Raw genomic sequence first — 27,918 nt, 5'->3', positions numbered from 1 at the left:
TTTTTCATTTGATTCTCTGAGGTTTAGTAGCAGTGTTTCAGTTCAGTTTTGGCAGAATTCAGAGCAGCTGGAGAACTTAACTGCTATCTGAAGGCCAAAACCCAGAGTTGTGATGTAGTACTTACAAGCTGGTTTTTTTTTTTACCTTGAGCCATGCTGTGTGAACTCTTCAGACCACTGGGACAGATGACTCTTACTCTGGACAAGCACGTCAAACTCCTATAAAAACACTTGTGTCCCTGTGCAGTTGTTCTGCTGCCTGTGACTCTGTCTGAGGATTAGAGAGCATTGGACTAGATGTCTTACCCCACAAGCTGATTTCACCCTCTTTTCCTATGTTTTCTAATCAACTCCTTAAAAAAAAATGTATTTAGCTTTTTCTCTTTTTTTTGTTCAAAGTAGCAAATATCAGATGAGGTTTTAAACAGCTGTGTTGGGCCCTAATTCTGCTTGAACTGAGTTGAATGGTTAAATGTTTACTGATTTCAGTGAATGGAGGAACAAACCTGTTCTGAGGTTTTCAGAAAACACCTTTGTGGAGTATTAAGAGATTTGACCTTAGAACTGTGTAAGAACAGAAGTTCTGAAATGCTTTATTACAGGAAATGAAATGTTCAATAAAAACAGTGCTTTCGATGATACTGAAAAAATAACAAAGAGTGTACTTATATATGAACCCAAGAAGGAGGCAGTATATATGGTCTTTATTTGCAAAACCTAAATATCTGACTTAGCAAGACTTAACAAAGAATTAGTCTAGGAAAAAATGAAAAGTATGTTACACAGTTGCCAATACAACAGCTATATTTTAAATAAAAATAATATACATGTACAATATTGCAGCAATAGAACTTGATGAAAATAACACTGACCAGTATCAAATCTATGATTTCACTTATTATTCATCCTTAACAGATGAAACACATTTCACAGAAATAGATGCAGGTAGGGTGATGTGAAGTGATATTCATGGCTTACCGTGAGAAAGTTACCATGAAAATTAAGGTAAAAATGTAACGAAGAAAACCTAAAATAAATTTTTATTTATAAAAGTTCAGCATTACAGCAGCTGAGTGGATGTGCTGCAGCAAGATGGTAACAGCAACCTTATGGCACACACCACACACTCACACACACTCATGTGCCCATGCTCAAATGCATGTGCAGGGGTCCTCCTCAGCTTGATTATACAAGCATTCACTTTCCAGCTTCTGATGGGGGCAGCATCAGGAATGGGGCTCATCACCCCATTTTTAGTTGTCTGCAAGGTAGCTGTAGCTACCTAAAGTCAGAAACCCACCTAAGGCAACATCAGCTGAACATTTTAATAGAACCTGTTTTCATCCTGAGTACATTTAAGGCACTTTAGTAAAAAATCTGAAGTTAATCAAGACTGGAAAAAAAGGTAAAAATCCTTACATATGAGATCTGGAAATTTAAAAGAAAAAAATTCCTGAGTTTTGATAAATAATTTTATTATAATAAAATACCAAGCCTATTGAAAATGCGTCTTTTATAAAAGCATGTTATATGACAATTTTTCTTGAAAAACTCATGCCTTAGGGCATGAAATATGTTAATAAGTCTTTGGGGACATCTGTAACAAATTAATAGGAAATGAAAAGTCAAAGAAGGACCTGTCATGTATATACAAAACATGCATTGCTCCTGGCAACACACATTGTGTTTACTACAGGCATCTTTATCTTTTTCTGTTCTTGCAGGGTCCTGCCCACATCTTAATACTTTACAATTAATTACATTTCACTAAACTATTTACAGAAGCAGAAACTAATCACACATCTTCTTATACCCATAAATATGGAACTACAGAAGTAGAATATATTTTAAAACAGTATGAAGGTGAGTATGCTACATAGTACTACTCTCTAGAAGTACAGTTCATGAATCATTTCTTTAGGATGATTTAAATCTAAATCAAGACAGAAGTTTAAATTCTCTCTTTTTACCTTGGTTACATTTTTTTCCACCCAGTATTTCTAAAATAATTTGCCCCAAGGTGGTATTTGGATTGCAAAAACTGTTGTAAATTGTCACAAAAGTATCTCCAGTAAAGAACCATCAGGCTCTGGAATGCCCACTTTTTACACAGGATACAAGCCATTTGTTTTCAACTAAAAATAGCTAAAATAATAGCCGTAGTTTGTATGTTTCTACTAGTATTAATTTTTTGCTTTTGGTGTGTTTTTCTCTCCTTTGCTATCAGTAAACTCAAATACTCAAAGTGCTGGCAAATGCACTGAAGACGCACAGTGGCTACAGAAAGGAATTTATAGAGCCCTTGGGAGGTTTCTTCTTACAATAATAGGTAAAAACAATCATCAAAGTAAAATGCACTTTTGGATTTACTGAATCCTTTAATATTTTCAGTAGCTAACTTATAATATACCTGATAAAAATTCTACTTTTTAACATTTAGACTTCTATTACACAGTATTTCATGTTTTATTTTAAAAAAAAACTCACAATAGTGATGGTGGTTAATTTGCTTTATAAAAGATAATACATTGAGTTATATATAATAATGGCTTTGATCCAATTAACTTGATATTATGCTGCTTAATAATTACTGTGACTTCAGTTCCTACAACTGTTACAGAGAATACAAACGATCACTTAATGTACAGGAAGTGGGGATCATTTGGAAGTGCTGATTCAGAAGTATTCAAGTGCTAACAATGACTTGTTCTTTCTATGCTTTTCTTCATGTTCCATAAATGATGATTTCATAAATGTCCGTGATTTTCAACGTGACACAGTTTTAGGGCAATTTTTTTTAACGTTCTTTTTTTTGTGCAAATACAAAACTAGATTTTTCTGGATGTTACCATCTTGTTAAAAGTAATTGCCACTTATACTTAAAAAGGCACCAGCATTAATGTAAGAGACTATACCTTTTATGCTTGTTTTATGAAGAGCTGTACTTGTTACTGGAGCGGAAATTATCATATCCGTGATCATTAGCTTTGAACTTTAAACAGGACTGCCTTTCCTCCAGGGACAACAGATCTTTGGATTGGCACCAGCAACACAAGCATGACTATTAAAATAAAAGAAATAAACATTTTACATCATTCTGTTTTTGCACATGTGGCAAAATGCACTGAGAAGCTGCCCTTTCTCGGGGTAGAGTAGGAAATGGCAAATGTGCAAGCTGCTGTTCTGGGACTGGAGCATAAAGCACAGAAATGGGGTTGAACTCTGAGCTGCTCAAATGGCACCATTAGCAAATTTACTGCTGGAGTACAGGAAGAGTTATACTGAGTAGTTATATGCAGTAACAGCCACACACATACCCCTTCAGATCTAGCCTGCAATTCTAAATACTTCTGAAAATTAAATTATGACTCCTTGTTGTCCTTTCTCCTATAATCTTTCTTGGGGAAGAAAAATGTGCTTTCTAAGCACAATGCTGCTATTTAGCTCATTGTTCTGAGGTGGAAAAAAGAGAAGTTAGAAGGGTGAAAAGCTACATACAATTCACACATTTACTAAATGTATTGCAGACCTTTTTCTCATGGTCCTGTCTGGCCTTTGGGTGCTGGAAATATCTTCCTCACACCCACTTACTTCCATTCTCAGGATGCTGGAGATCTCTTATGTTCTCTCAGCTCCAGTGACTCTTTCAGGGAGCCAGAAGCATAGACAGGGAGGACAAGACCAACACTAAGACATCTGCAACCTGTGCTGGCACAATTATATGGCAAATACATTAACAATACTAGAGGTAGAGCTGCCTGGCTTCTGACTGAAAGATGTTTTTGTCTTGCTAGTAAGGAATTTAAACAGCCAGGCAATAACTGTAGTTGTGGCCAGTGGTTAAATGTTTGGCAAGAAAAGAAAAATCTAATAATTTGCCATAGGCAATGTAAGGACTCTGATACAGCGTCTAAAGATAGTAAGGGTTCACAAAAAGCGCCCAAATCTTCATATTTTCCAAGCAGACATGAAAGCTGAAGGACTGATGGGCTGCAAACCATATGCAGTTCAGAGCCTGAAATCCTGTGTGGGTAATTAGTGCCCAGCTCTATTCACTCAGACCAAGCCAGAACTACGAACAGGTCTGTCTCACAAAATGTTGGTGCTGGAAAGGGACAAGTAGAGATTTGCACCCTCTGCCTTACATGACTGATTGAAATGCTCAGTCAGGATGAGGGAGGCCAGGGTCAGCACCCTCCCTGTCATGATGCAGCGGATATGGCTATGTGAATCTCTGCAGCACAGTCTGAGTCTGCTTTGTCAGTGCTCTGGAAGTAGCTGGGTGCCAGCTTCAGTCAAGAAGTGATGTAGCACTGATTAGCATGGTCCCCAGAGGGTTTATTGTACACTCTGCTCTTTTGCTTTCTCTTTTGGTTCCCATCAAACCTTAGCTCCCTCAGACAGAGCTTCAGCAGGAGAGGGAGAGAACATTTACCATAACCCAATTAAAATTTAAAGTAAAATGTAATGACCACTTAAAACACTTTGTGCATGTTAAGAAATGAATTTAAGGAACTACTGACATCATCTTTGAACCAGAGAAGCAGTTCCCAGCAGCCACTTACCTTAAAGCAGTTTTGGAATCTTTTGCTCACCAAATACAGAGCTATTGGATTGATGCAGGAGTTCAGTGAAGCCATGTTAATACCAATGTAGTCCATCACAAGAAAAAAGCTGTGTGGAAATGAAAGTGAGACTTCTCATTTGCTCTGTAACGGCTTAGTAGAGGTTTACAACTATGGAAATTGGACTTGGTTTCACCCAATCAAGACTAGCTATTAAAGGTAATAGTAATGGGGCTTAAATCAACAGGATTAACTCATGCAGGTTAAGTGTTATTTGCAACAAAGTCTGAATCAGAAGATTCTTGTGAAAGTAGTTTCAGGAGATCCAACCATCTTAACTTTTGGAAGAAGATGTTCACAAGATCTTTTTGCACATACTGAATTCTAGCTGCTCTGTTGAAAGGGAAAAAAGGAACCCTTTCTATTCTCATAGCACCACATGAAAAAAGAATAATCCCAAAAAGGATTGGGAGGAAGATGGGGAAAAGAAAGGGAAATCCACTCAGTTTTCTTTCTCTGCTATTGGAGTGAAACCAGAGGGTCCTGGATGAAGAAGCAGGGACAACTCTAGACATACAGAGTAAGCCAGTTCAATAGGAAATCCAAATACGCTTATGGAGAATGCCCACAATATACAGACATTTTATTTTTGCATTCTTACCTTAAAAGTTCACATCTGTTGGGGTCCTTCTGATCATAAATAGTGAGTTTCAAGATTCTGCTTAAGTGAAGTGGGAGCCAACACAAGGCAAAAACAAGTACCAGACAGAACACAGTTTTGGCCACCTCACGTCTCTGAGAAGGAAAATTGGACAGAACAGTGTTAGAGCTCCTCTCTCTCTCTCTGGATTGTTGCTGTCTTCTAATATCCAAATGTTTAATAAACAGAATAAAAAAGCCTATTAAAATAGGAGTTAGGAAAACATCAAATAGCTTATTTTCTTGGAATATGTGCTTGATCTTTTCAATTGTTTTAGATGTCTCACAGTGATTCAATGTATCTCTTATTTCAAGAAATATGAATAATAATATGAAAAATCGAGGTCATGAAAACATTAATTTAAGCAATAATTTAAATTAAAATTAGGAACATATTTGTCTCCCTGATCACTTTCAAATACCAGCTTGTTTTCAATTGCATTTCCTTGTGCTTTGATCTCACATCTTATTTTAAATGCCCCAAGAGATTCCAATTACAGCTCTAAGCAGGTAAGAGGAAAGGAGCATAAATACGCATTATAGAACAAACATAATTTAATTCTAGTGACGTCTGATGTTTGTGTCTGGGGCACTAGTACCTTGGATTGTATGCTGGAATATGTTATATTCTGCTAACTTATACTGCTAACCTCACTAGGGTTCAGCAAGAACTTGCTTCAACATAATTAACAGTTTTATAGCACCACCTTCTAGACCAGAAGCATGAAGACTTCAGTTTGCATTACAAAATAAACAACTCTGATTATAGTAAAGAAGAAATAAAACTTATAAAACCTGAAACATTAAAACCAAACAAGAAAGAAGCAATTTTGTGATTTTCAGTTAAAATCTTAGGTTCCTGAGGGCTCTGATATATACGTATGTATGTGAGATCAGTAGCACCACTGCTAGGAAAGTTCTCTTTGCTTCTAAACCTGAAATCATACAAGAACAGAATGATGTGGCAGGAAAATCAATAAAGTTATTAGTTAGCCTGTCTACAGTTAGAGAGTGGTCAGGGATAAAATTTACCTGTTTTAAGTGGTCATTTAAAGCAATCTGCATCCCACTTTTTTTTCGTAACATCTCACAAGTCATGAGAGTATAGAAAAATGCTGTGATAGCCAGTGGCAAACAGAAGTAAAAGCTGAACAGCCACCAGTCTTTAGCTTGCTTGTAGAACTGCAAAGAAAAGAGGAAAACAAAAACACAGTTAGGAATTAAATGCTGAGCATTTTGCTAGGTGTGCTGTAACTAATTGGTCAGTCTGTCCTGAAAAGCATTTCTGTAAGGTGTACATTACAGGTGAGAAAGCAGGACAAGACAGCAGCATGTTCAAAGCCCACAAATAGCCAAAGATTTCTGAATGCTCTTCTTTGAACCAGTATGCTTCAGAGATATGTATTTAATTTGAACATTATATTCACCTACATGTCACATACACCTGTGCACATTACAATCCACACAGCGCTGTGAAGATCCAAGGAATTCTCCCAGGGATTTTATCAATGTTAGTGACTTACCATCATAAAGGATGTTTTCTGCGTGGGGTGAAGCAAGCAGATTCTAAGATACTTTCCTCTGTACTCCATCGTAATCATGTCAAATGCAATAGCTTCTGGAACAGCCAGTATCACTGATATGACCCAGATCAGGACAATTTCCACAGCAGTCCACTTTGGCACTCCAATTCCTTTAATGCGACTCCAAGAAGCAACTGCTCGGTACCTGAAGCAACACCACACCTTTACAAATTCAAAGTACGAGAAAACTCACCCAGTTTAACTGGCTTAAATGCATCTAATTTGCATTGTACTGGCTGAGTAGAAAGGTGAATTTGAGTCAATGTTCATACAGAGAACAAATTAGAGACTTCACTGAAAAACATGTCTCACCTGTCTATACTGAGGGCACACAAACTCAGCACTGTGATGCCCACCGATGCCTTTTGAATGAAGGGCACTAATTTGCACATTTCGACACCAAAGGGCCAGTCCTCTGCAAGCAGCTGTGAAAAGAAAACAACAATTATTTTTTTTAAAAAATCATTCCCAATGCTGAAACATGGAGTTCTGTCTTGACTGTTTTCCAACAGGTCTTGTCCTACAAAGACTGGCTGAATGGGGTTTGTTCAGTCTGGAGAACAGAAGGCACCAGGGAGACCCTGTAACAACTTTTCAGTACCCAAAGGGGACTGGAAAGAGGGCTGGAGTGGGACTTTTTACAAGAGCATTTAGTCATAGAACAAAGGGGCAAAGGCTTTAAATTGAGATATTGTGAATGCCCCACCTCTGGAAGTCTTCCAGGCCAGGCTGGACAGGGCATTGAGCAACCTGGTCCACTGAAAGATATGCCTGCCCATGCCATACCATGGAGTTTGGAACTAGACAACCTCTAAAGCTCAAGTCAAACCATTTTATGATTCTATGCAAAACTTAGTCGAGAAGAACCTTTTCACAAGGGAGCCCCTGAGGTGTGTGTAGTGTAGTCACTCCCTGGTGGGACAAGGATATCACTTAAGCCTGGCTCCTTAAGCCCTGCAAACTCCACTCCTCTTGCTTCTAACTTCATCATGCCAGCATTTATGGGAAAAAATGACAGAGCAGGTCTTCCTCATCTAAGAATTGTCTTTATCTGCCTTGAGTGTTCATTGCTTTTCTTATTCCAAATAACACACCCTTGACCAGAAATACAAAAAATTACTTGAGGCTGATCAGAATAGGGACAAAGCCAGTAAGTAGTGCATATCTGGGGTTGAGTTTATTTGAAGCTTAGTGTCTAGGCTCCATCAGCTGAGAAGTCAGGCAACACTGGAGAGAAATGTATCCCCCACTGTTTTTAGCTGACCATCTGATAACAAAATTAAAGGACCTGCTGGACACTCAAGGAGCATAGGCGGATAAAAACAGCAGGTAAAATCATCAGATGAATCCCTCACTAATGGTCTTTATTGACCAGTTTACCAACATTCTGTATAATAATACCAAAAGGACTATCTGCACATTCAGCATACCTCTAAGTACTGAGAAATAGAGAAAAACAGCACACTGCATTTCGGGTTGGCTCACTTACACTTTGAATCACGCATTTTAATGGAAATCTTGTCACATTCCCAGCTGCACATTTTATCTGATTTAGCGGAAAGGATTTACTGGACACAGAAAACACCTTCGTCACAGCTGATTCTACGAACAGACAAACGACTGTAGCCTCAGTTTAGCAACGTTTAGCCTTTGAACTCTGCTGTGAGCTTCTTTGATGGTCAAGTACACCAGAACAGCAGCCAAATCTTCCAGTTTTCGTTAAAACAATATTCTCCACAACAAGGGTTGTGCCAAGAAATAGACTCAATTGTTATTCAGAAGAGTAAACTTTTGGAGTTTCTGTAATTAGTTAGATTATCTAAGCCCATCTCTGTTTTTCATAACTTTCTTCAAATGAGGTCTTTGGAACCTATTCCAGATATAGGGCTAAAAAATGGAAAAGGAGACAAAAGAATGAGGACTACCCAAAGGAGACTGGAAAATCTTTCCCTTGGCTTGGGTCTTTCCCAGCAACCCATCTAAGAGGGTAGTAAGCATGGAAGAATAGCTCATCCTACTGTGTGGATGTTTCTGCGAACCAGAAGGGCTACGAAGTCTCTAAGGTGGGTTCTGGACAGGTTGGATTGATGGGCCAAGGCCAAGCATATGGGGTTCAACAAGAATTGGGTCACAACAGCCCCATGCAGTGCTACAGGCAGGAAAAGTGGGGAAGTGACTGGAAAGATCTGTCAGAAAGAACTGAGAGTGCTAGTAACACCTGGCTGAACATGAGCCATCAGTGTGCCCAGGTGGCCAAGAAGGCCGATGGCATTCCAGCCTGTATTAGAAGGACCAGGGCAGTGATTGTCCCTGTATTTGGAACTGGTGAGGCCACACCTCAAGTGCTGTGTCCAGTTCTGGGCCCCTCACTACAAGAAAGACATTGAGGTTGAGGTGCTGGAGTCTGTTCAGAGAAGGGCAACAAAGCTGGTGAAGGGTCAGGAGAACAAGTTGTATGAGAAGCAGCTGAAGGAGCCAGGATTATTTAGTCTGGAGAAGAAGAGACCTTGTTGTTTACAACTGCCTGAAAGGAGGCTGTAATAAAGTGGGGGTTGGCCTCTTGTCCAAGTAAGATACAACAGGACAAGAGGAAATTGCCTCAAGCTGCACCAGGGAAGGTTTAGATTGGGTATCAGGAAAAATTCTTACTGAAAGGGCTTTCAGGCATTGGAACAGGCTGCTCAGGGAAGAGGTAAAAAAAAAAAAAAGATGTACACATACATGGCTTTTGGGGACACGGTTTAGGGATGAACACAGTGATGATGGCAAGGTAGACGGTTGGACTTAAGGATCTTAAGAGATCTTTGCCAACCTTAACTATTCTATGATTCTGTAACTGAAGGTAGCCACAGAGTTGCCTGCTGACATTGGTTTGGTTCAGCAATGTCCTTATGCAAAACATACATGTATGTCCATCTAAATGTAAACACATGGTCCATGAGAGTTTTTTGATGAGTCCTGATATAATTTAAATATAATTTTATTTGAACACAAAGGAAGTTAAGAACATTTCATGACCATTGGCTTTTGAGAATCTCTATAAAGTGTCCACCAGTATTTTCAGATACCAGAATACCTCCAAATACCTGCTTTAGCTTTGTGATGTAATGGAATCTTTAAAATAACAGCAGTAGACAAACTGCAACATGGCCCAGCTTTCTATTTCTTCAAGAATCTACTTAAATAAGACAATAAATACAATGCTTCTGCAGAAATGAAACAGAAAAATAAATTCTAAGGATTTATGTTTCTCAAGAATTTTATGGAAAGTAATAAAACAGAGGAAGTAGGGATGAGGTTGTAATAACCATACAGTATCTTTTGCTTACATGATATGGGGAAACAACACAGTCTGTAATTAAAGTATTTTCAGTAAAGCCTCTCCCTGAGATGACTTCTGAATATCTGTAAGGGGGTGACAGTAACAATCTGCTATTAAAACTGTAATGTCAATAATTACCTGTATTCTAAATTTACACCCTACATAATTGAATGACACCTGGACTAATTTATATCAATCAGGCAGTGAACCTCCAGCCTTTCACATCTATTTGCCACAGAAATTAAGGAGTGGGTAGCAAGTACATTGTATACTTATTTATGGTACCTGCTGTACATTGTACGTGAGTGTATATTACACTGGAGAGAACTCACTAAAATAGCATTTTAGTAAAATAAAATAGTCTTTTAAATATTATTCAAAAATAATATTTAACTTATTCAAAAAGTAAAAAAAAACTTATTCAAAAAGTAAAAGTAAAATATTCTTTTCTCTGTAACAAATACAAAACTTGGGTCAAATCTCTATTGCCAGGAAATTTTCAGAAAAACTTTTATTTACATCTAGCTGGTGTGTAGATACTCCCTGTCTCTCTTCCTTAAAATCACAACGGTTCAGCCACATGTTGTAGATTTCGCTGAAGTAATACTTATCTCTCAGGTGCAGACAGTCACACCTGTGCTCCAAACTGACTGGATTTGAGCCAGCTCTAGTTTGGGATTATAGAGGCGTGGCACATGACTGAATGCAGTCTACTGAGAGAAAGGGTGCATTAGCTTCGGTTTATCATAACATAAAAACATCACTTCCATTCAGCCAGCTTGTATCAGGGCAGAATGGACATGCAGCTGTCTGCACTGGATTGCAAAAACATGTGCTTTATGTCTTGCAGCTGATGTATTGTGAAATTTGAGCATTTTAATGCATGAGTCACAAGTTTCTCTCTCTATCATGGTATTGCAAGTGGTTAATGCTATGGTTTACACCAAAAGCTTGAAAACATTAAGAAAGTAAAAGAAAAAAAAAAATTAAAAAAAGGAATGTTTTGATTGCTGAACTATGTTTCCTTGATGTTCGTTCTCTGTATTGCTATCCCCTTCAAATACAGCCTTGAAGTACAGTGAAGATCCAATGTAAAATATTTGGGAGCATCATTATCATTCTCCCTGTGGAGAATGATAATTCTTAGTGAAATACAGATATAGCCTATTGCAATTTTGTATGAGTAAAATTATACTCTTATGAGTCACAATAGGGTAGCTGTAAAATGATTGTCATTTTACAAATGACAAATGACTTGGAGCCATGAGGGGAGCTACTGCCAAGTGGCAGCAAAGACAAAAATAATGTTGTGTTTTTGTAAGTAAGATGCCAAGAGCAGTCTACCACTGGCTGTATTCCGACTGACCTTTCCAATGTTTTATTGTCACTTATTTTACACAGGCGAAGTTTTAATTGCTGAGCAGCAGAAATGTGTTTCAGATGAAATAGATCAAAAGGAAAGGGAAAACATCGCAGAATGAAGTGAAATCACACTTAAAAGAACCAATACATCTGATGCACGCCCAGCCAACACTTTCTCAGACCAGACAGATCTGAGCCTAAACTGACGTGCAAGCTGCAGAGCTATGGAAGAAGCCCCAAGAGATGCCGTGACTCACAGACACACCTGCAAATCACAATTCCCACTCTGCTTCCTCTTAGTTGTGCAAGAACTGAAAGATGTTCTCAATCTGCTGCTGGAACAAGCCAGGCTGCGAGCACGATGTGCTGCTCCTAAGGCCCAGCTGCTGTGGTCCCCAGACAGGAGGCTGATACCTGGCTCCAACCCACTGCTCCTCAGGGGCTGCAGTAGGGCAGGAAGAAGCAGCAAAGTGTGCGAATATTCCTGTCAGTGCTCCAGTCCTGAGCAGTGAATGCACATGGGAAACGCGGAGCAGGAATTCGTGCTTCTGCCAAGCCGTGCGTTTACAGCTAGTCTCATTCACAGGACATTGGATTTGATTTTCATCACTATAAACAGCAAGTTCAAGGGAAACCAGACACACAGACATTTCAATATATCTCTGAAATGACTGGTAGATTTTCACCTGATATTTTATTTTTTCTTTTTGACATGGGGGGGATCATGCAGATATTTTACAGGGGCAAGCATTTTTCAAAACAGAAAATTTGCCCAGGAAATTAAGGTTATGGTCAGGGATAACTCAGACAATATTACAAACTTATTACCATTTAGCGATGATTATGTCAGGGTGAAGGTCTCTCCTCTAGACAAGAAAATATATTTCTGGTTTTCAAGCATAGCTAGGAATGCTTTACTGATCTATCCAATAAAAGTGTAAAATCTTAATATGCAATTACTTTCTTTTCTTGTATCTTTATTATAACTCCTGTAAGATAAAGTATTTTTATAAGGTCATCTTGAAAATAACAGAAACTTCATAATGTGCTGTTGAAGTAAAGAATTTCTGCAATTTCACAACTCCAGTGGAAGAGCTACATTAAAAGTAACCACTTAGAATGCCATGCTGCTGTCAGATTGGGATGCGTAAACACAGGGGAGATGAAAAAGCCAAAACAAACCAAAACTTGCTTTGAAATTTGACACATGCATTTTTATACATGTGAATGTATACATAATGAAAAAAAACTACTTCCAATTTACAAATCTATGCTAGCGTCATCAAACTTCAGTTTGGAGATCCACCTTGAAAACCATTTATTGTGTACTTATAACAGCATTCAGACATTTCTACTACTCCATATACTTGACTTCAGAATAGACTGTTTCCATCTAAATACAGAACAAAGTTACCCCTCCCCACCACTGCCTGCAGAGTTCAGACAGGTTCTTCCACGGGACAGTTCAGATCTTTCTTAAGTGCCTGCACTTGCTCACCATAAAAGGTTCTCAAGCAAAACAGACTGCTAGCTTAATATGGTCAGAAATCAATACATTTTGTGTAAGAAATTCAAAGATAAACTTTGCAAGACCTCAAGTAAATGGTTCAGATCTTGAAAGAAAGGAAATGATGCATTTCTTCCAATAAAATGGCCACTATCTTGAACATTAGACGAACCAGTACCCAAGAGTTCTAAGGAATAGTGAGAATCCCTACTAGAGACAAGCACCCTGATTAGAAAGTTAAAAAAAGGTTGGCTTTATCATAATGCATGGCCTACAGGTACTTGCATTACAAGAGTTAGTAAGTTAATCACAAATAAATTTCCATGGAAATCTTTTTCAGAGAATAGCTGGACTAAAAAAGGAGCCAATTTGTGTCTGTGTGGTATATAGAGTCCCTAATCTGGCCTTTCTTGTATTTCCAGTGCTTGATAATGCCATATTATGTTAACCATAATTTTTATATAATCCCTAAATTAAGTTAATGAAAATAAATCAGTGCCTACAAAGCTGACTCTGGCCCTTGATTACTGGCATGGAAAAAGACCAGATTTTTTTCTTTCTCTTGAATTTTTTTTCTCCTCTCTTCTAGTGTGCTCTGAAAAAGCCTATGACATTATTGTCAGCTAGATATTTTTCCTCAGACATTTGTTGGTAGTCAGAGTTAAGAATGTCCCACAATAATGTGCAGAGCCTAGATTGCTCCCCTTGTTAAAAGTCCACTGGCATATGACAATAAATTGAATTTAATATACAGGAATAAATATCACAAAATAAGAAGAAGAGATGTTGTTTGTGTATTAGAAGAGAAAGAAGGTTAGTGTGTGATTTAATTATGGTTTTTTAAGCCTGTGAGAGGCAAAGCTAGGAATTTCCAGTCCAAATTGATGTTTTGCTTTAGACACAGGACTTAACAACTTTATTTACTTGGGAAAGGCAGCATAAACTGGGTAGAACAGCAGACCCGTATTGTCAGGTGCACTGTCTTGTCTTCTAAAGTTTAAGGGCAGAAAAGGACATAAAAACTATTGACCACCTACCCTATCCTTCTGCTCCCTAACTGCTGTTTGCTACCTCAAATTAACATGGACTTAGTCTGTTTAGTGGAGCAGCATAGGATCACCTGCATATCCAATTAGTACCAATTTTGCAAAGTATCTACACTGCCAAAACATTACATACTGCAGAAGGACTGTCTCAGACTTTCCTCTGCGTCCCATTCTGCAGCTCAGAGATCCAGGCACTGCCAGACCATTCACCAGCACCCAGAATGACAAAAAGGTCAGCCAGGTTCTACATGCTGGAACTGAATGCCTTTCAAGCCCTTATTTCATAGCCAGCCTCCTGACTGTGTGACAGATTCTGATAATTCTCCATTTTCTACTAAACATATTGCATGATATGCAAATAAAGAAAGTGCAATGGACTAATTAGCATCCTATGCATTGGACTGCATTTGCCTCCCTATCCAGGTAACACCTGTTTTCCTTTAGATACCCTTGATTTAGGAGATGTCAATTTTCATTTGTGCACTTTTTCAACTACTTATGTATTCACTGAAATAGTCACAGGGGACATCTTTTTTAGTTATCCCTTTTAATACCCAATAAAAAGTTTATTCTGGTGCAGTTTTTGAATTGTCTCCTATGCGTCTGTCTGGTAAGTATTCACAGACACCTTCACACTTTCTAGGGCAAATGTTGTGGAAAGAACTGCTGGCATTTTATTAACATGAGAAATTCACTGTTTTGTGCAGCTGCCTTACTGACGATGTGGTAGCAAATTCTGTATCTGGATCTGTTTAATGCACTCTTAAATTGTTTCAAACTGCAAGTTACAATTGCTAAGTATACTTGATTTACTGAGGAAGCCTTTGCTTCTCATACTGCTGAGTGATCAAAGCCAGTTTTTCATTGCATTACAGTATGTATTCTCCCTGTTGCTCTGGAATGAAATGGGATGTAGAGTTGATAAAAAGTTATCAACTCAAACTGCCCTCAAAATTTTTGATTAACTAAACACGGTATCTAATAGGTGTTTTTTCTTTAAAAAAAAACCAACAACTTGCACTTATTCAAAAATTCTGTCTTAAAATAGCAAATATTTTACTCATTATCATAAGGAATAATATAAAGTGGTTATGGGCTCTTCAGTATGAGTAGCAGTGAGGGAGATTTAGCACCTGAGAGCCATTGCACAGCTCCTAGCATTATCAATAGCACAATAAAAATCCCAGACTTGTAGCTGGTGTAATATTTATTGGTTAGTGGTCTGACCCTTTATTCCTCCTGCTCCCTCCAAGCTACTCACAATGATACACTTGGTGACATTCACTCAAGGTAAAAACTGAGGTATATTACTGCATATCAACATTAATTTTGAAATTATCACTGATTTGTAAAGCCTCATACTGAGAAGCTGTTATTGATTTAATCTTTTTGTTTTTTTCTGTAAACAGATAAAAGTGATCTCTTTGCTCAATAAATTTTTTTACAAACCACATTTTTAAAGCAGTTATTTTGTTTTCTAAATTCCACCTTCATTCAAAAGAACACACTTCTCTCACAAGAATTAAGAGAGTGTATAGTATAAAAATCATTGAAACTTCAAATCTGAGAACTATCATGTAATCCAAATTAACTGGAATGAATTTAACACAATGATGACATTCCCTGCTTTGCAATGCTTAAATACTTTAAAAGGATAAAGAGAGAAGATTCTCTCATCTCACCAGCTTCTGGGCTAATTATTATGGATTCAAAATCTTTCCCTTCAATGCGGCTTTCTAAAAGTACAAGCAACAATCCCTAGCTTACAATCATGCTTACAAAGTGAAGAGAAGGTGATAGATGAAGACCCTTCTGTTCACTCTATGAAGTCACTGATGGGTGCTCAGGGATCCAGACTGTAAACTTTCAAAGCAGAAGGAGCTCTGTTATTTCCAATATACCTTCAAAGAGTGCTAGGTTATAACTAGAGGCTGGATTCAACTGCCCAGTTAATTCCTTAGGACAAATGGATTGCACAAGCTGGGTAGAGAAGACAGGGGTTGTACTCTCTCCATAGCAAGCCTTACCAAATCAAAACACAGACTCTACTGAAGGTGCAAGAGAAGCAGCTGTGGCTCATTCCCTCTCAGCCGCCCATCCTGCAACACTGGCAAAGGGCGAAAGGGTTCGCAGCTCAGGAAAGCATCGTGCTTCCCAACCAAGAGATGTATAAAACCAATTAACTGAACGATCTTGGTTCCTCCTAGAAAATCCCCAGTGCCAAAAATGACTGTACAGACCCATTTAAACTATCATGACCAAGCATGCCGGAGCTGAGCACAAGGGACTAAGTGGTACCCACATGGGAGAGTCTTCTGTGCCTCCCCTCCATTCCTCGACCAGCCCACTGAACAATTGTCTACTGCATTTACTTCCTTTATCCCTGCGACAGCACCTGTTTCCAGGTGATTTTCAGAGCTTGGCCACTTCCATTCTGCCCCATTCCCAGCCTGGAACGCTCAGAGAGATGGGACTGAGACACAGAAAGAGTGCCATCTGCGACCATATCTGAGCAGAATACCACCCTCCGGCAGGGTTTTGTCGTGAAGTCCACGGGTGTTTCCCAGCCAGAAAGGGACGCGTCTCCCCGCGCCGGGGACGGGCATCTGCGGGGGCCGGAAAGGAGCACCGAGGGGTGACCGCCCGCTCCCGAATCCATCCCCGGCCCCTCCTCACCTTGTAGACATTGATGGGGATGTCGATGATGATGTGGAGCAGGTCGCCCAAGGCCAAGCTGGCGATGAGGATGTTGGGGCCGTTCCTCATGCACTTGTTCTTGTAGATGATCCGCAGCAGCGTGGAGTTGCCGATGATGCCCAGGACGAAGACCAGGCAGGACACGACGGTGTTGATGTACTTGAAAGTCTCCTTGATCTCCGTCTGTCCCGTGCACATGGGGGGCGAGGCGGAGCGCGGCCTCCCTCCGGCCGCCCCCGCTCCCTCGGGCAGCGCGGCCGGGCGGGACGCGTTGTGCTCGGTGCCGCGCAGCGCGGGCGTCGCGGCCGTCGGAGGCGCGGCGGCGGCGCTCTGCCTGCCCGGGCCCGGCCGGAGCAGGGAGCCGTCCTCCTCGGCGGCGGCGCGGCAGCTGAGGAGCAGCAGGAGGAAGAGGAGAGCGGGCATGGCTGTGCGGCACGGCAGATTGCCCCCGCCGCCGTCAGCGCCGACCTGCGCGGAGAGAGGGGATAGACAGGGCGTCAGCTGCGGGGACACCGCGCCCCGCTCCTCGCTGCCCCGGGGCCGGGGCGCTGCCTGTCCCCGGGCGGTGCTGGCGCTGCGGGCGGCTCAGCCGGCAGCGAAAACCTGCGCGGCCAGCAGCCCCCTCCGGCCGGACCTGCTCGGCGTCGCCCCGCTCGTCTCCCCCTCACCTCGCCGAGCGGAGCCGAGCCGATCCTCCCCGCCCGCCGGCCCGGCGAGGCAAACGCGCTCCGCCGGCTGTCGCCGCGCTCCGCGCCCCGGCTGCGTGTCCCCGCCCGGGCCCGGCTGCCGCGGCTCGCCTGCGATGGGCGCTCCGCTCGGGAAGGCGGCAGCGACGGGCGCGTCCGTCAGCCGCAAACCAGACCCCGTGGCCAAAGTCGTGCCGGCGGCACGGGCCCCCCCTTTTCTAAAACATTCAACCGCATCTGGCCCATCAGTCACAGCCAGACCCCACCCGCGTCCTCCGCCCCCAGCGCAGCCCGGCCCAGCCCCCCCTACTGCCGGCCCCGCGGAGCCTCCCATCACCGCTGTCAGGAGTCCCCCCGGCCGGAGGAAGGGCTCCCAGCCCCGGTACCGAGCAGGCCACCTGCGACCTCCCACTTGTCTTGTACCAAGCTGAGTTGGCAGCCTAAAGAAGCAGACTTTGCTGGCTTTGAAACTATTTTTCAGGAGGGTTGTTACAAGAAGTATGGGCATTGCTGGAGGACAGTAGGGAGGAGGACGGCACTTTCCCGCTGTCCTGTCCGAGGCTCACTCCCAGTATCTTGGGTACGGGATTCTCCCCGCTGCAGAAACCCCCTTGCACAGTCCGAGGGGCGCACACGCTGGAGAAGCTGCCTGTACAACGTCTACAAGTTTAGTGCCACGTTTTAAAGAACTTCACAAATCCTTTCTTACATCAGAAACAGTGTTTTGACTGCTCTGAATCTGCAGTTCGGTTATCTGGTTGGTTGCCGCTTTGGGCAGCCTTAGCAAGGCGTCTCAGTGAACTCGTTCCAGTCGTTGCACTCTTTAGTGAAGCGTAAGCAAAGGAGGAAAGGGATTTGTACAGGATTTTGTGGAGACTAAGAACAGCCTCTGCAGGTTGGAGGAAACTGCATGTCTAACTAAAGACAGTTCAATTTAAAACTGTTTTTCAGCATCTTTGCATGCATCTCCCTGATGTTCTTTTTCCTTAAATCATTCTGGACGCTAAATCTTGAATCATGCTTTGTTACAGAAGCAACCTGCTCACCTACATTATTGACCTCTCCATATGGGAAAACACTGAAAACTGAAAATGAATGCATTTCATTCAAGAATTGGCGATCTGATTTATTTAATCTTTCCAGCATCTCCTGCTAACATATCCTTGCACTACTGGAGCAGGAAGCCTTTTCTTGTTCTCATTCAACTTTTCACATCTCCATCTTTGTTTAAAATACTTCTCTATTAAACACCTTTCCCATTCAATCGTTCTTGATCAATTTCCTCATTTATGTCACAGTGATTTTTCTTCCCGTTTAAAATTACAATATATGTGGAATAAAGCCATTAAAGTCACTTCTAAACTGTACAAGGGTACCTGGAGGGTGATTGCACTCCAGCTGGAAGACTGATCTTTCCAAGTTCAGCCTTTTCAAGACTTTGTTGTGCAACATGATTCATTTTTAAACACCATGTCTGATTCCTCTCCCAAAGATAAAAGTATGAACATTGAATTCAATATTATATTCTGAGCCCTAGGGATTTAAACAGCCTTTTCAGTTTTCATGTTTGCATTTTCTCAATTTCCCATTCAGCAATCATAAGTGAACAATGTTTTGCTAAATGTAATATTGATTAAGAAACTCTTGCCAACTAACACACCATTAACTTTAACCTCAAAAAGCTTTTTTGCTTGCAAGGTTCCAACTAAGTCCCAAATGCTTCTATGTTGATCCAGATGATCAAGAAATATATTGTGACTACAGTGAGATATGTTTACTAACATTTTTATTATCAGTTTTCTACTAGTGGCATCTCCATTGCTGCCCCTTACTTCATCTCCAGAAGTTTTAGGAACAGCAATTTAGTTACTGAAATGTTTAATGTTAATGTATACAAACTTAGTATATACAGAACTTTGGGCAGATGTTGACACCCAAGACATGTTACTCTTTAATATTGTGCAAAATGAGTCCGCATGAGAAAGCATCTAAGCTACTTCTGGCTGCAACTAGCTAAATTTACCACCCTTTTTTGTTTCTAGGTTTTTTCTGATATTTAAGGAATTAAATCCAGCATATGTTGTGGAATAAATCTGCTTTAATTAATGAAAATTAAAGGAAAACATTTTCACATAAATTTGTGTGAGGATTAAGATAATACTTTATTAAATACCAAGACCATATGAGATATCTTGGCAAATTAACTGTAATTTGGATGAAGATCAACTAACAAGGTTAATTTAGACTGCAACAAGAGAAAAACATCTGTAAATACAATAAACTCGTGCCCTTTAAGTGGCCTATGCTAATTAAGCTATGAAATAAATTCCTGACTGAACCGTATGGAATACACTATTAAGATTATGTAAGCTGCTGCTAATGTGTCTGGCTTTTTTTTTTCTTTTTTTTTTCTGGGAAGCAGAAATACTCTTTGTCCTATGGAAAGTTCACTTTTGTACAAAGCAGAGAAAGCTGGACCCTCCAGACTGCCTGTTACTCATTTTATTGTATTCTGCACTTCCACTGCATTTCATCCCACCAGATATTAACAATTATATGAATTAGCCAGTCACTTTTTAAATTATAAGTCAGATGCAACATTTTCATCAATGACTAATAATGTTTGGAGGGTTTTGATTTTTTGTTGTTTTGGTTTTTTTTCTAATTTGGAATGTCATTTTCAAAGTAAAAAGACTGATTGACTTGTAATCATCACCAGGATGATTTTTAACAACAGAAAGACTTTAAAGACTATTATGTTACATGTAATATAAATCTTGAGAAGTGGTCACAATTATGGCATTAAAAAGTCCTTTATATTAACAAGCTTATGAGACACACTGCAGGATTGTATATTTTAATTCATATAATACTTTATTGAATCAATGAGAATTCTGTTATGAGTTTGCAGGTACTTTTGCAAATCCCATTAATTTTCTGTTTATGTTGTTCAGCAACTAAAGCAGCCTCAGAAGTCTGCCCCATCAGGCCTGCTTTTCTTTCTATTGAGCCTGGTGGAAATTTGCCCACTAACTGGGGAAAATCTGGGATGAGTAGAAAGAATAGCTCTCGGTGTGAGCCACTTATTAGATGCATGAGTTGTATTAAAGTCAGAAATAGTCCTCTGTGTTAGAGAAGTTGCTATAGAAACATTACCAGTGGCAATTTTGAAAGAATAAAAGTATTTTGAGAAACGGAGATATTAGGATATTGCAGGTTTGTAACTGCATATGCTCATGTAGGGGACAGATGATAAAGAAGGATGGTATTATCTGTCTCATTTTTTTTTCTTAGTCTAAACTTACACAAAAAATATGGAATTCTTTTTATTATGATGTGTAGCCATGCTTTGTCTTTGTCTACAAAGCTAAACAACTTCTATAAATAATAGTGTTGTCTGTCAATTGCAGTGTGTTGACAGTATACCAAATTCTTAAAGCAACAAAATTTTTTATCATAAAAAGTTACAATAGAACCCCACTAGCAGATAGCATCAATGAAACATGAAGTTAGGATGAAGATACCCGTTTTCATGTAGATTACATTGTATATGATTGCAAGACCAAAACAATGAAGGACAATCAAATTGTACTAAGAAGAAAACATTTGTATGTCTCATATCGTCTTTTTAATAAGAACTTGAGGATTTTTTTCAATGGAATTAAGTTCAAGCCTTTGAGTTGACTGGTTGATAGCTGAAATTTTTCTTCCCATCTAGCTGTAAAATTAAAACCAGTATGCCACTTAGTAAAATTTATTCCACTCATCCTTCCTGTTCAGCAGCAGCAAAAGAAATCACAAGGTAAATTACAGTTCTGAAACTGATATAGCAGTATGTAATTAAATTGAAGTATAAACCACACTGAATCCTTGTCTATTAAGGGAAAAGTTACTGAAATGGGTTTGGGGAAGTAGCTTCCGAAACAGCAGTGTTTCTGAATTTTATGGAAATTATTAAAACTTTGTTTGTTTGTTTGTTCATTTGTTTTCCCCCCATGATACTTCAATAGAATAAAAGTGAACAAGTTTACTTTTAAATTCTAACTGTAATAGAAGTTTAGATCAGAATCACCCAGGAAGTCTAGATAAGATCAGTTGTTAAAAAAAGAGTAGATGTTTCAGCTGCTGTGTAATGTATGCATTTATACAAGGGAGGTGATAACTGACCATACATTGTTTATGTTACACAGAGACTACTCCAGGCAAGCTTTTCAAATCTTGATTAAATTCATTTCCAGACAAAATGCCTGACTAAACAAGAGCTGCTGTGATTCACTCATCCATGCTTTTCTGCAAGTGTGGCCATGTAATACAAACACTACGTTCATCTGGATAGAGCAAATCTGCCATCACGTTCTGCCTTTAAAATGGACTGATAAGCTTCACACCAGTAAAATATTTTAGTTAAGAATCCTCAGAATAAGGAAATCCATGCTGTGAAATAAAAGAGAGATTTCATGTGCCAAAGAGCTGGCTGTCCACAGTGTCTTGTTTACTTCATGCTTGGCTCCGCACAGGATGGTTCCACCTAGCTGAAAAATCAAATCTATTACTGTGGGGCCAGGCCTAAGTGGCTCTTGCCACAAGGCACTGAGGCTCATTCCAGGCAGTAATGTGGCTGCACTTCCTAACAACTAAAATTGTCCCTGGGATCCTCTGCTTGTGTTGGAGAGGCGGACACTTCCATTTCTTAGGTGAGAGTTGTTCCCTTGAGGGGACTTGATGATCTTAAGGGTCTTTTCCAACTTAAGTGATTCTATGATTCTGTGACTTTTGCCAAACTACACTGACAGACTCAGGGAAATAAGCAAGATATAATATTTAGATGCCATATACCCAAGAGGCAGAAGTACTGTTTATATGGTTGACTGGAAGCTACTCAAATGCTCAGAGATCTTGAAAATCTTTCTACAGTTTATGCCATGACCTTGGGCACTACGATTTTCTCATATGTAGTAGGTCCTTACTGATCAGATCTTTGAAGAAGCTCTTCACTTTTATTTCAAACAAATGTTGGATTGAGAATGAAAATAGTACTTGGACATTTTCTCAGTTTTGGGTGTTGGCCATGGAAATATTGTAGCTCATCAGCTCTCAATTCAGAGAACATCAAAGCATTGTCTTCTGCAGCTCAGCAAAGACTGATGTTGGCTATTATCTTTTAGAAGTTCCTAACATTGTTGGTTCTACTGGAAACCACATTTTAGTAGGAGGTGTTTGAAAGGCCCAGGTCTAATGAATTGAAACCACACTCTTTCAAATCAGCACAGCTGCTTGATGACATGGCTACTTTAACTACATTTTTCAAAGTGTTGCTGAAGGATTTGTATCCTATGTAGACATTCAGTAGTGACTACAGATGCATGTCTTCTCAGGACATTAACAAACAGAGCCCTTAATGTATTGAAAACAGGCATGTATCATTGTAACCTTGTGCATTTTGCAACAAAATCTACCTTCTAGAATTTAAAAATGTTGTCATGGAGTAATGTCTTTTCCTTTTATATGGTAAAGGCTCAAACTGTTAATATCCACTTTTACATAGATCTTTATTTAGTGCTAGAGGATTGCATGCTGTCACCAAGGCAGTACAGGAATTCTGTCTCAGATACTATTTTATTTATAGAGGTGTCCTCTGCAAGAAGCCACAACCTCTGACTTGTCATTGATGGTACTAAGATTTTCTGGGTTCAGAAACTTTCTTTCCCTTACAAAAATGTGTCACATTATTTTAACAGACTGAGGAATCTCAGCTTAAAGACCTTAGAGGGTCCTTTTGTTCAGGTGTATGGTCACTATTAAAATAATCCTTCAACATAACCCCTATAGGTATTGACTTGCAACCTCAAAGTCCCCCATAAAAGACAGACCACTCTGTTGCTACATGATGGACTCTTCTCTTAGTTTGCTGTCCTATATTCTCCCAGGTGCATTGGAGTTGTTTTGCTTTGTTTTTCTGGAATCCATTTTGATTTCTAAATTACTGTGGTTTTGTGTGACATTTTCTCCTGCTGTCTTTGGTCCTTCCATTGAGTAGGTTTGGTAGCCACAGATGCTATCATCAGAATCATGTAAGGGTTGAGGTTGGAAAGGACTTGTGAACGTCATCATTTTTGTGTCTCTCTGTTGCTGTCTCTCCAGCCACTCTCTATCTCTTTTGAGGAGCCCAGACCTCTGGCACCCAGCTGGCACAAACATGAATTATGTCCAGTCAATCCACTTGCAGCCCTTAAGAGAGCATTACCATGCTTGTTTCTGAGTTCACCGATCTACAATAACATTTTGTAGATGCTCTGAAAGCCCAGTCATGTATTTGCTCTTAGAGCAAGCCACCATTCCCTGAAGTGGACTTCTTTTCTCCTAACAGCAATCTATTTTTTATCTCCAGGAAATGGAGTATTCTTGTTTCAAGAGGAACTCTCCAAAGCTACTTCCTGCTCAAAAATACATTTAGATTTCTCCAGGGAAAAGTTCTCCCTAACCTGTTTTTAGCTCTCTCCTATCCTTGACCTTTAGGTACCATTTTGTTGCGACCTCCCCTTCATGACCCTTCCTTTTCTGTTTTGTTAGAGAAGTGTACCTGTATCTCTTTCATTTCAGGTTCCAGACCAGTGAAATCATATTCCCCTCAATGTCAGTCAGAAATTAACTCCTTAGACTCTTTCCATCACTTTATTAAGCTGGACACTCTCTGCTACTGCCTTTATTTTTTATTTTTTTTTCAGGTAAAGTACCCTATTATGGCATAATATCAGGGCACACTTCATTTTCCCATAGTTCTCATGATGCCTTAAGTTTTAGCTTTCATATTTTTCAAATTCTGTGCTGCCTAGGTGTGTAGTTCTGAGTTTCATATTAAGTATTAGTGAGCTCTCTTCACAGAGTAGGTAGACAAAACAATTCCTTTTCTAGCTTGATACCAAGGACAATTATTACAAGTTTCAGGCTCAAAAGCATAAATAACAGTGGACTGAAGAGAGAAAACAAGAAGGATGGGACTTTGTAGCCTGAAGCAGTGATTGGACAATTAACCCTGATATGCAGATGGACCAAAATTTATGAAAATGTGACCCTGTGACCAGTCATCCATTTTGTGACCATTTTTAGGTCCATCCTGAGTGTAGCCCTGGCCAGCCTCTTGTACTGCCCACGGTGTATCCTTTAAGGCCTTTCAATAAATACCTACTTTATTCTTAACTCTGTGTAGCCTCTGTGTAGCCTCTGTTCTAAGTCAGCCTTCTCAAGGCACCACTCATGGGGTATGAATGTCATCTTCAAGGTCCAGCTCTATCTCTGTTCCATTGTTTACTCTTCTCCACAGCTACTTGCTTCCTTTTTCCCTGATCTATTTTCTTGTTTTTTGGTTACTTTATTTTTTTAAAATTATTATTATATTTTTATCACCCTCTCATTGAAATCCTGCTGCAGGCATATCTCTTCCTTTTATACCTGATATATTTTTTGAAGCCTCGACCACATCTATTAAAATCTTTCTATAGAAGAACTTGAACGTTTACTGGAGGACACAGCCACAGAATACTATTTCTTCTCAAGGCAATCCTCTGGTTCCTCCAACTGTCCTGTTTCAAAGCTTCTGAATATGACATGAATGTATTACCCTGAGAGACCTTCGTATTACACATTCTGAGCCAAACAGCATGACTCAGATATCTGTTCTGACAAACCTGATATTCAAATATTGCTGCAATTATCTCACCTTCCTTTCACCATTCATATATGAAATTTGCTGATATTTTTTTGCTGTTTCATTTTTGCCTCTGGAAACTTGGTCTTGCCCCCTTCCTGTTTGCAGAAGCTGATACCTCCTCTCCTTCATAATGCCAGTATTTTCCTACAGATGTATTTATAGTCTTTTTATTGTAACTGAATAAGGTTGTGATTCCATAGTAGGTGAGCAGAATAAAGTGTGTTTAATTCTGTACTGAAATTTCTACTTTAGGTTTCAGAAAGCCTATTCCAAACTTCAAGCTGTGGTCCACATGAATCTATCTTGCTAAAGGCTCTTTGTAAACTGGAAATAAATTCTTCAGGGTTTTTCACCTGCAGATAATGATAATGTCCTTAAAATAAATAAATATCCAGCTTCTTGAAAATGACAAGTAGATGTTGTCTTCTGCATCATTCTCACCATTCCAGGTCCATAGTGTAAATTTCTCCTTCTCCACCATGCCAGTCTTCTGGTGACCCAGAAATCCTACTCTAACACATCTTTATCTTCCTGTGCTCAGTAATCTGCACAACAGATAAAATAATTTGGAGAATTTACTCCTGTGCCCTGTGTAACTCTTCTCTGGTGTGGCTGACATTTGTACACAACTGTCCTTTAGAGTGGGACCATGTAAAATATGCAAAGTAGCTGAACAGAAATTCACAGTACTGTATTACCTCATGTTAGCTGGTGTGTGCATTCAGTTTGGGTTAGAACATGTGGCTCTGGGCACGTTTTGGAAACAACTTTAACCCTCTAGAACTCAGTCTATATCCATGTTCTTTTTTTTTTTTTTTTTTTTTTCCTAGTCAGGAATGAAATTGTGCATTAGCTATCTTGCACTTGGTTCTCCATCATTTCTTTTTCTGGCCAGCAGTTGAGGAGGAATATTAAATGACAATGAAGAAAAGCAAGTGCAAATATTGCATATTCCAAAAGGGTCATTCTAATTTGGGTGAAATGTCAAAGAATATTTTAATATATCTTAGCCATTTCCTCTATTTCTGTTCATAGTCAGCAGAATGAGCTAGTTTCTATTATGTTAAAAATAAAGTACCAAAGTGTATTTTTAGGTTAAATATAAAAGAATGATAACCCATTAGCCCATGTTCTCATACAGGTTCCTTGCCTACCTACTTTAATGGCGTGAATAAGCATCATTCCTTTGTCTATTTTTAAACACAGAGTGCTCTTGCAAACAAGATACTTTATTTTAGTGTGAATTTCCTGGTTAAACACAAGTTACATCCCTCAGATATGATTCCTGTGCTTTTAGATTGATGCAAACCTTCCTTTGAATCGCTTCAATGAAAGCATTTCTTTCATAGCTGTGTTATGCCAGAAGTCCAGATGCAAAGAGCAAAAAGCCATGAGAATTAGGGCAAAGATAAGATGCCAAAACATTTAAGAATGCAACTGTAATTTTCTCTGTTTTTGATAACTTTTGTAGTAACATCCATTTGCCAAAAGTATCTTATCAGTACAAAAAATGTTAAAATTAATTCTTAATAAATTGGAATCCTTTTTATGGACTGATAATACAGTTAGGCAGATTTACTGCTGTTTATTGATGGCATAAGGCAGTTGGGGTTAGTTAAAACTGTTATGCTTCAGACCAATAATGAGCCTGCCAATTCTCTGTGCTTGCCCTCACTATTAATAAGTGGTGTGCTCCACTCCCTTTCTCATCATTCCTTTTTCAGCTGCTATTTTAAGTGAACCTTTTGCCCCTTTTAATATTTTAAACCCCAGCAGGCTCAATAGGTGAAAGATGAAATTGGTACATGTATTTCTTGCATCTGGAATAAAAGGGAACAGCTAGAGAATTGGATTCCATCCCTAATTTTTCATGTTATCTGTAAACGTGTAATCGGTGGTTCCTACCACATACCAGCAGCTGAGTAACCACAGAATTATGGAATATGCTGAGCTGGAAGGGACCCACAAGGATCTTTGAGTCCAAATCCTGGTCCTGCACAGGATCATTCCCAAGAGTCATACCATATGCCTGAGAGCATTGGCCAAGTGTTTCTTGAACTCAGAGAAGTTAGGTGCTGTGACCACTTCCCTGGGGAGCCTGTTCCAGTGCCCAAACACCCTCTGGGTGAAGAAACTTTTTTTAATATCCAACCTAAACCTCCCCTGACACAGATTCAAGCCATTCCTTTGAATCTTGATGAATATGTTCCTAAGAATGTACATAAACCATCGTTTCTGAGGGCTTCATGTCCCACTTTTTGCCACCTCCTTGGCAGGTGACTTGCTTTGTGGGCATGCCAGCCCACTGAATGCCATGAACAGTTATGGACCTAAATGATGCTGTTCAAGAGCAAGTTTTGGGAAACAGGAAAGTGTAATTCCACATATTTCTAATTAGCTGATGGATGGGTGAGTTAAATTCACCACTCTTGAGAGAACCCCCACATTGCAGTGTGGTTATGACTGTGCCAGCTAGGCCTGGCCTAGATAATTCCTGGATGTGTTATGGATGGGATGATTTAGATACAATTCCAGTAAAGAATCTGGACATAGCCACTTTATTTTGGTGCATATGGGATGGGATGCATTGTGGAGAAGAGGGTTTAGATGTGTGCAAGTAAGTTGCAGCATGCCTGGGTTCCTGGCTAATCCTATTTGCTGATACAGACATATTCTGCAAGTTCCAGGGAAGCCTTGAAGACAGAGTTACAGTGGACCTTGGAGTAGCCTTCTGCCAGCAAGG

At 39.7% G+C, this 27,918-nt stretch overlaps 1 protein-coding gene across 1 annotated transcript; it reads right to left on the bottom strand.

The window, feature by feature from the left end:
* Nucleotides 1–685: 685 nt before the first annotated feature.
* EDNRB (endothelin receptor type B) lies at nt 686–17,548 on the bottom strand. Its single transcript, XM_005516430.3, has 8 exons — nt 17,450–17,548; nt 16,761–17,249; nt 7,160–7,272; nt 6,788–6,992; nt 6,297–6,446; nt 5,227–5,360; nt 4,566–4,674; nt 686–3,061 (listed from the first exon to the last, which is right to left on the bottom strand). The coding sequence occupies exons 2-8, from the start codon at nt 17,202–17,204 to the stop codon at nt 2,930–2,932; spliced, it is 1,287 nt and encodes a 428-aa protein (XP_005516487.2). The 5' UTR covers nt 17,205–17,249; nt 17,450–17,548; the 3' UTR covers nt 686–2,929.
* Nucleotides 17,549–27,918: the final 10,370 nt, after the last annotated feature.

The sequence above is a fragment of the Pseudopodoces humilis genome, chromosome 2 (genome assembly GCF_049639895.1).
Source record: "Pseudopodoces humilis isolate 2021_Gansu_Grassland_sample_001 chromosome 2, ASM4963989v1, whole genome shotgun sequence".
Taxonomy (NCBI): Eukaryota; Metazoa; Chordata; class Aves; order Passeriformes; family Paridae; genus Pseudopodoces; species Pseudopodoces humilis.
This window is presented reverse-complemented; position numbering and strand designations above follow the sequence as displayed.